This window comes from Vanacampus margaritifer, chromosome 1, assembly GCF_051991255.1.
Source record: "Vanacampus margaritifer isolate UIUO_Vmar chromosome 1, RoL_Vmar_1.0, whole genome shotgun sequence".
NCBI classification, from domain to species: Eukaryota; Metazoa; Chordata; class Actinopteri; order Syngnathiformes; family Syngnathidae; genus Vanacampus; species Vanacampus margaritifer.
Window position 1 is genome coordinate 66,152,110 of NC_135432.1, and position 9,142 is coordinate 66,161,251.

At 41.1% G+C, this 9,142-nt stretch overlaps 1 protein-coding gene across 3 annotated transcripts; it reads left to right on the forward strand.

Moving 5' to 3' along the window:
- Positions 1–1,885: 1,885 nt before the first annotated feature.
- mbip (MAP3K12 binding inhibitory protein 1) lies at positions 1,886–8,740 on the forward strand. Of its 3 annotated transcripts, none has more exons than XM_077562650.1 (9): positions 1,891–2,117; positions 2,911–3,042; positions 3,600–3,791; positions 4,292–4,388; positions 4,621–4,689; positions 5,157–5,312; positions 5,974–6,071; positions 8,258–8,296; positions 8,400–8,740. In XM_077562650.1, the coding sequence occupies exons 1-9, from the start codon at positions 1,989–1,991 to the stop codon at positions 8,505–8,507; spliced, it is 1,020 nt and encodes a 339-aa protein (XP_077418776.1). In that variant the 5' UTR covers positions 1,891–1,988; the 3' UTR covers positions 8,508–8,740. The 3 variants fall into 3 exon arrangements, with proteins under 3 accessions (XP_077418778.1, XP_077418776.1, XP_077418777.1); XM_077562651.1 differs by having other exon boundaries at positions 1,898–2,117; positions 2,911–3,027; XM_077562652.1 differs by lacking the exon at positions 2,911–3,042 and having other exon boundaries at positions 1,886–2,117.
- The last annotated feature ends 402 nt before the right edge of the window (positions 8,741–9,142 follow it).

The window sequence follows — 9,142 nt, forward strand, 5'->3', positions numbered from 1 at the left end:
AAAAAAACAGCTATCTCCAAATTTTAAAATCCCCCCCCAGAAACAAAAACAAAGTAAACAAATTTCTGGCATGAAAACTATTTTTCAAATCAGAGTTTGGCGATGAAAAGTTGTTTCTGTTCCTGTCGAAAAAAAAAAGCATGTCACGCCAAATATTTGTATATTTTGTTGTGAAACTCTAGGAAATGTTTATTTATTTAAAAAATATATATAAATCCGAACATTTTGAGATACAGTACTTAATGTTTTGGGAACACTTTATTTGGATCGCAGTTCAACTAGTAAAACAAAAATTAGGTATCTTTAATTTCTTAAGATTTTTTTTTCTTCCCAGAGACGTAAACAAAGAAAACACTTCTTTGTTGTTGCTTCTGAGATGAAAATGCTTGAGGGTTGCTTCTTTTTCTGTCCAGAAAAAAGCAAATATCTCCAAATATATATATTTTTTAAATGTATGAAACATAAGGACATATTTTGTTTGGTCGTTTTTGTTAAAGAAAAAAAAAAAACTTTTTTTTTTTGATACAGTACTTACTTACATTTTTTCAGTACGTAAATATTATTACAGTTCAGCTAAAAATAGGTATCTCCACATTTTCATGATTTTTTTTCACCAACACTGCAACACAAAGAAAACATATTTTTGTGATTTTTGTCATGAAAACACATCAGAAACACTTTAGCCTCCAGTTAGGCAAATTAAATACTTTTTCTTTTCTTATTTAGTAACTTCTCCCTGTGTGGGAACATTGGGAGCAATGGCTCAGCGTGCCAAACCATGTCAAGTGTTACAGTTCCGCTCCCATTTCAGGGGGGGGGGGGGGGCAATACAGACAAATGAAGCCAAGGGACTTGTCTCAGACCCCCTTTTCCTAAAATGATTAACCCATCGAGAGAGCTCATATGAGGCGCGTGAGTGGCGTTGGGCTTTCTCGTTTGCCAGCAACTGTCATTTTCCTGTTGTTGTCCTCATCAGTCTCTCTTGCCATTATGTGAAAAGACGGGAAAATGAATAGAGGAAGGAGATTTTCCCACAGTCACTCAATGTGCACACGCGCGCGCGCGCGCACAAACGCACGCACGCACACACAAATCACCATTGTGCTTATTGCCCTATACTGCACCGTCTGCTCTGCACTCAACAACAATGTTCTCATTAGAGGATTTTTTTTTGGGTGTGAGTTATCAAGTGCAATGTTAACTGTTAAGCATGTCATTTTGACTGAGATTTATGATTATTAACCATGTTAGCTGGTATGTTTTTTTCCCCTTTCATTTGGCTTAACTTGTTACACTAATGCAATTGTTGTATGTGTCAATGTGTTTTTAGTAACTTTTTTTACTTTTCACCGTTGTAGTGAAGGGACAAATGTGAAGCATTCAAAACGTGGTTTAAAATCAAAAAATGAAACAGTCTGTGAATCACAAATACCTTTAAAGTGCTTAGAAACAAAAAATAAATAAAAATAAAAATAAATTCACCTAACTTAAACGCGTACTTGTTGGCTCCGCCCACACGGTGACGCATCTTTCTATAACTTTCTGCATTCCAACCAATCAGGACAAAAGAGCATTGTGCATAAGAACATGGTCAAAAATGGGAAAATAAAAAACACATTTTGTGGCTAATTAATTCTAAATTACAAACGCATTTGAAATGTTTAAAAATATTTACTTAATTAAAAACACTTTTACAAACAATATAAGATGTATATTGCACACACTTTTTTTTTTTGGGGGGGGGGGGGTAATTTTAGTATATTTAAATTTCTCAGAGCCTCTTTGTTATTAGAGTCATTAACAAGTCTGATATTGGAAACAGTACAATTGTGAAAGTGTGTAAAAGTAAATTACATTATTAGACACGAACCGTGAGCGTGTGTGAGAGTGGTCTCTTGGCTCAACACACACAGACGCACTTGCTTCCGCCTTCATTTCCTCTATCCCAACCAATCAGCGAGCACGTCTTCTCTCGACGTTGAGCCACAATGGCGGACACAATGAAGCCGACCGCGGAGAGCTTTTCTCCCGCAAAGGAGTCCTACAGTAACAAGTTGTCCAGCTACTCGGGCTGCATGAATGTCCTGCTCAAGCTCTTGGCCGACTTCGCGACAGAGGTTGGTTCGGTGTTTGTTTCCGTGCCCGTTTTAAGCGCGGAAACCAGCGAAGTATGTGTCGTTTGCTAGGTGACATGCTAACGCTCGGAGCTGCTGTTGGCATCAGTCGCAGCAAAACTTTGGTTTAAAATGGTTATCCTCTAATAGTAGTCATTTGTTTTACAACGTCTCCTAGTAAACTTGTTCACCCGATTTACTAGCATAATATGTGAACGCCTTGTTTGCAATGGGTCTGTGTTAAGTTAGAAACCTCGTTTAGCAGGTTGGCCGTTTACTGTGATTCGTCAGCCAGTCCGCCATATTGGATGGGGCAGCTATAACTATAATCAAACTAATCTCCGTGCACTGCACTGATTACTCCGGAATAGAGCTAGCAGCGTTGCCAGACGGCACATTTATATCATATTTTTTAAATTATAAAGCTCTTTAAAAAAAAAAAAATAATAATAATGACAAAATATTATACAAAAAGTTTGTAAGAAACTGACTAATAAACTGAAAAAGCAGACAAAATATAAGATATATTAGAAAACAATAAAATGGGGAACAATCAACATAACATAGGCTAGTAGGAAACCGCATTAGACAAAACTATAAAGGAAAAATACCCAAATATTAGAGTAACAATGCTACAAAATATAACCTACAAAATGTTCAAAAACAAAATATTCGATAAAAGTACTGATGTAAAAAAAAAAACGCGAAATTGATTATGTTCGTTGCAATTACTTGAGGCAAGGTTGCTATTTAAGAATACTGTACAATGCATAGCACATTTTATGCTGCGTCTCAGCTGGAATTAGGTGACGCCGCTTTGAAGGTGGACATCAACATGGACGCTTTGAGTCTTCAGTCGTCAGACGCCAGTCACGCTTACGGCTGTCTACGGCGGCACATCACCAAGCTGCAGGTGCACAACAAACTGGTTAAGTCGTACTGTATCAATCATTGTGCACGCTACTGGCATTTATTTATTTATTTTTTAAATTTCTCTCTTTTCTCTTTCTCTCTTTCCCCCCCCATTCAGTGACCATTTTGGCTGTTAACCTGTGTCATGAAAAATTGATGGAAATTTTCTTTTAGGAGAAATGTGTCTTTTACTCCTTTATGTATCTTGCTGATGAATCTTTTTTTTTAACTAAAAAAAATGTGTATCTTGCTTAATTATACATAGTGACAGGCTGAAAAATGAAATACTTTTTCACGAAATGGTAACTAATCAAGTAAAAATTAAAATTTTTTGTGACATTATTGTTTGATGGTGTGTCATAAGATAAAAAATGAAAATAGAATATATGTCTTGGCTCAAAACAAGTTTCAGCAAACACTAAATGAATGTCAGCATTGAATTTAGAAGAAAATACCACCACTTTCCCTTTGTAGGCGGACGCAAGATATTTTTTAGTTGTTAAGAAATCGAATCCATGGCAAAAACTGTTAAGTTGTAAAAGATGCACTTGATGATGTTGTCATTTGGTCCAGGCCGTGTCCGAGAGCCTCAAAACCCTGGCGGAGGCTCCAAGTCGCGCGTCATCAGAGACCGAGATGGAAACGCCGTGTGACGCCGCGTCCTCAACCGCCCTCCATCGCTCCTCTACGTCGACGCCCCCCCACCCTTACACGTCGGACGCCGGCAATGACGTCCTGGTGCAAATCCGGGCCGGCAAGTCTGAGGTTGGTTTGCGGTTCTGAATAATCATCGCGTCATTAAAGCGCCCGTCGCGGTCCCCGAGAATCGGGGGGCGGGCGAGGACGGGGGCTCCTTTAGCGGCGTGGTCGGCTGGGAGAGACCGCGTCGCTTGGAGGGCTTTGAGAGCGCGGCCTGGTCCTTGATGGATTATGAAGTGGATGCTCATTACTCTCAGATTGGATGTGGATGGAGGACAAGAGGCCCCATTCTGTTGTGCATTTATTTTGGTAGCCAAGCAAACAGTATTCATATTCCATCATGCCATGCGGGCTGGCCCGTGTTATGTGCCTACCTGGAATTGCAATTGTCATTCCGCATCATGTAAATTGCAAGGCCCCCGAACCCCCCCCCCCCCCCCCCCCCCCACCGCCCTCCTGTTTGCCTCGTCACATTATCATTACAGCAGCAAGACAATTTAGCTTTGCCGATGGCCTTCCGCGGCCGATCAATCCATCGGCCGCCATTACGTGTGTCGTCTGTGCAGATCGAGCGCAGGATATCGGCATTTATGGAGCGCAAGCAGATGGAGATCAATGAAAACAACGTGCGCGAGTTCTGCAACGTGATCGACTGCAATCAGGGTGAGCGAGGCGCTGGCGCGGGGGTTGGGGGGGGGGGGGGGCTTGAATGTGTCAGGGTGTGGAGTGGGAGCCTGCGCGCAGATTGCCAATGTTTGGGAGAGAGCTGATTTCCAGCGGGCGAGAGGTCAGGCTGAACTGAGCTGGAGTAGCTAACGGCCTCCGAAAACACCGGCGGCGATGTTATTGTGTTTTTATTCGTGTCTTTTTTTCTTTGGCATTTGTTCTTCTCCAGCGGAGGACAGCTGCGCCAGAACAGACGCCGTGTTCACGCCGTACCCCGGATTTAAAAGCCACGTGAAAGGTGGGAGCAGAACATAAAATATCAATCATGGGACATTTTACGACACGGTGGAAGGCTGCACCCAATCACTGGTCCCATTTGTTCAGATTTCGAAAACAATTTGTCCCACGGGATATAATGGAAGTCAAAAGTGTGGCCAAGCTCGAGCAACAATGTTTGAAAGTAAGAATAAGAAAACAAAATGGAACATCCTTAGCACAAATCACAAAACAATTCGAAGATTTCGATTATTTGTTTACCATTCTTGTTATTGAAGTGTGAAAATATATTGACCTCTTATAAATAAATAAACACGCAACTACATTGTGATTTGTGTGTCACTCATTAAAAAAAGTTATTCATTTGTATACAAATTTTAAAAGAAGCAAACCATTCTTAAAAACAAAACTTAAAAAATAAAATAGATGCAACTATGCCGATGATAGTGAAATAATCCCTATTTTTTTATTTTATTTTGTTTGTCCCAGTCACGCGAGTGCTGAACACGCACGGTCCTCAGACTCGCACCGGAGGCCAAGGAGAAGCTGGAGATCAGGCGCGAGGCCCGGCTGCACAAGACTGCGGCAACGCGGCCATCGAGGAGCGCCTCAACAACATCGAGACTCACCTCAGACTCCCGACAGGTAACAGGAAGAAACATCTTCCGACTGAAATTCTTTGGAGGCAACGCGATCAGCAAAGATGTGCAAATATGTGGTCCCCTATTTTATTTGTATTTTTTAATAATTGCTTATATTAACTCTTTGACTGCCAGACGTTTTCAGAAAAGGGATGCCGTGGGTGCCAGCCGATTTAAGCATTTTGACTGATCTTTCAAGGTCCACAGAAAATTATGTGTTTGGACTATGGAAACACACATACTACCAAATGAAAGATTGGACTCTCATCTTTCATCAGAAAAAAAAAAAGATTGTTTCTACCTTATTCCGTTTTTCAGTAATCAACAATAGAAAATGGTTAGTTTCACCTCTGTTTTGAAACAAACGTCTTTTAACGTCTTTGGCACTCCTCCATAGGATTTTACTAAACGTTATTTAACGTTTTTGGCAGTCACAGAGTTAATAGGGTTAAACCCTACATATTCCTCCAATCTAAGATTTTTTTTAAAAGTCACTAAATATATTTCCCAACTCATCTCATTGTCGTACTTCACCTCGCGACACATAACAATTACTACTTTCCTATTAACCATTTTTATTTAATTATGTATAGATACTCTCATTTTTAAAATACATATACAATGATTGATCGTTCAATGTGTAATTGTTGTTGTTTTCCCATCAGTGGGCCCGGTTCCCGTGAGTGTCTACCAGAGGCTAAAAAAGATGGAGGACCGCATCCTGCAGTTGGAGGGACTCTCGCCAGAGTACTTCCAGTCCACGGTGAGTACACGCATCATTTCTTTCAGCGGAACCCCCGGACCACATAGTGAAAACTGCAAGCGGCTAATTGAAGTCGCTGCCGTGTTGCAGAGCCACTTCTGCAAGTAGTAGCAAAGTCACCCCCGTGAGGCACCATTAGCCACCTCGGGTTAAAAAAAAAAAAAAAAAATGGAGTCTCCAGCAGAGAATTTGTAGCCGGCGGAGGGAAGAGTGTGAACAAAAAATTGGCCCGGCAGGTCACTCCGACGGCGAAGAGGGAGAGGTGCCATGTCGGCGGCCATTGTTGCGGGCCGACATGGAAGGTGACGGCACAGGCGTGGGTGGGCCTCGAGTCACATGACTCAACGCAGACTTCAAACGGCCAGTTGTCGGACTTTGGACTTGCTTGGCTAATACGGAGGAAAGATTCAAGGTTCTCTCTGGGATGGAAATCAATCAAGTTTAAAACTCCCCCTTTGAACTAAAAATAAATTAAATGGACTGCTTTTTACGTAGCACTACATCTACATCATATGCTGCCCAATGCGCTTTACGATGCCTCGCATTCACGCACCTGACATCCAAAAAGATTATAGTAGTAATTATTAAGGAGAGACCGATCATCGGCCCGGCGCCGATATTCAACATTTTGACGAATATTGGCATCGGCCATTTTGAAGATTCAAATGGCCAATAATCGATCCATTAACTCTTTGACTGCCAAAAACGTTAAATAACGTTTAGTAAAATCCTATGGAGGAGTGCCAAAGACGTTAAAAGACGTTTTTTTTTCAAAACAGAGGTGAAACTAACCATTTTCTATTGTTGATTACTGAAAAACGGAATAAGGTAGAAACAAACTTTTTTTTTTGATGAAAGATGAGAGTCCAATCTTTCATTTGGTAGTATGTGTGTTTCCATAGTCCAAACACATAATTTTCTGTGGACCTTGAAAGATCAGTCAAAAATGCTTAAATCGGCTGGCACCCACGGCATCCCTTTTCTGAAAACGTCTGGCAGTCAAAGAGTTAAAACAAACAAACAAAAAGTTAACCCCAGGGAAATAATGATTAAAATTTTCAGAGATGCCTTCTGTTTTTGTTTGAAATTAAAACTAAGATAAGTACAAATTTAATACTTCAGATATTTTGACATTTTGGAATACTTTATTTACTGTAGAAAACAATTGTTTAAGTTTTTATTTACCTTTTGATAACATGCTACTGCCCAACTTTTTGTTTGAGTTTTAAAACAAAGATGTCTATTGACTAAGGTTGTTATTTTTTTTTTTACTCCAATATTTTACGAACCCTTAAAAGTTGTTCAATAAACATATGTTTTCAAAAAAATAAATAAATAATAAGAGCTGGAGTTTTTATTTCTTCAAATTTAGATGCCAATATTTTCCCTTTTAGTGAAAATGGATGTCGGCTCCAAATATCAGTTATTGGCGTCCTTGACTACTAATAATCGGCATTGGTATCGGCCCTGAAAAAACAGATCTATCTCTAGTAGTAATATAAATAAATACACAAAAATATGTTTGTTTGTTTGTTTTTTAAGGGGGGAAAACATGAAGCTCAGTTCTACATACAATATTTTGCGGACTTCACTTGCCGCCAAAAAGCAAATGAGCAGAATGCGATGCGGCTCGCTCCGGAAGAAGTGGGTCCGGCAAGTGTGCGTGCGTGCGCGCGCGCGCGTGCGGAGCGACGGCGTTTTTTGCGAGTGTGCTCGAGATGAGCCGCGTCGTGTCTCTCCATCTCTTGATTCCGCCGTCGCTCAGCACGGCACAGCATGCCGCGCTCTTCAGCCGCTTTTGACTCGCTGCATGTTTGTGCGAGCGCAGATGTCGAGTGGTTCTGAATAAACCGATGGGGTCTTTTCTACTCCCAAGTACCACTTTTTTTTGGTTTGGGGGGTTAAAATGTGTTTTTTTTTTGGGGGGGGGGGGTGCTCAAGCAGCTACATGCAGTTGCCACACAAGGATGTCAGTAGTTGTCAACTTATTGCTGGTGACGTTACCAAAATCAGAAAAATTGGTTAAGTCAATCACCAGACTTAAACCCTATTGAGCAAGCATTTTACCTGCTAAAGAGGATGCTTACAGAGAGGAATTCCCTCAAAACACATTTACAGAAATCCCGACGTGACTTTTCGAGGCACAAAAAAGTTTTCTAATCATGACGTTGTGTACTTCCTTGTAGAACCTCACGCACAAGAGACTCAAGACGTCACCTGCTCAGGTAGCGCCGTTGATTTATTTGATTCTTTTTTTCTTTTCTTTTTGGGATCTCCGCTGGCTCATTGCGGCGCGACTGCCTTTGTTTTTGTCGTTTGTCCCGTCAGGCCTGCAGTCTGAGCGAGCTGGATGAGAAGATTAGTGCCGTCAAAGCAGCCCTGCTGAAGAAGGCCAACGAATTTGGGCCAGCATTCGGACCCGAGTACCCGCTTTGACCTGATTTGGCGTAATTGTCAAGTAAGGTGTCACGGTGCACCGAAATGACAGTTGGTGGCTGAAAGCGAAAACCGATAATGAGGAAACCAAGGCCGGTTGTGTTTCAGTGGCAAATGTCTTTCGGACCGAAACCGAAAATGCACTTTTGGTCCATTTTTGGATGACAATTTTCGGTCCGTCGCCACTGAGGTGTAAAGCTCCCTCTGTAAATAAAAATAGATTTAGCTCTTAATACGTTGGACTTGTAGTTCATTTTTAATGAATTTAATTGAGCTTCTGTGATTATATCCACTGTCGCCGTTTGCCAAGCTACATGCTACGTGCTTTAGCTTTAATTTAACTTGAGCAGCCAGTTGTTATACTGCAACCCCCCACACCCCCCCCCCCCACCCCGTACTGTACGTTAGCATGGTGTGAGCAGCTAGACATTTTCCCATGTTGCAATAAGTTCCATTTCTGGTTGGAATTCATTGTTGTTGTTTTTTTTAATCATTTCTATGTTAGCCATTAGCATAGCATGCTATGCACATTTCATTAGCATCATTGCTCCCCAACTTAACCTGAGCAGCGGTAAGTGCCATTTCCAATTGTAAATAATGGTTGGTGTGTTTTTGTCATTTTTAAAGTAGTGGTT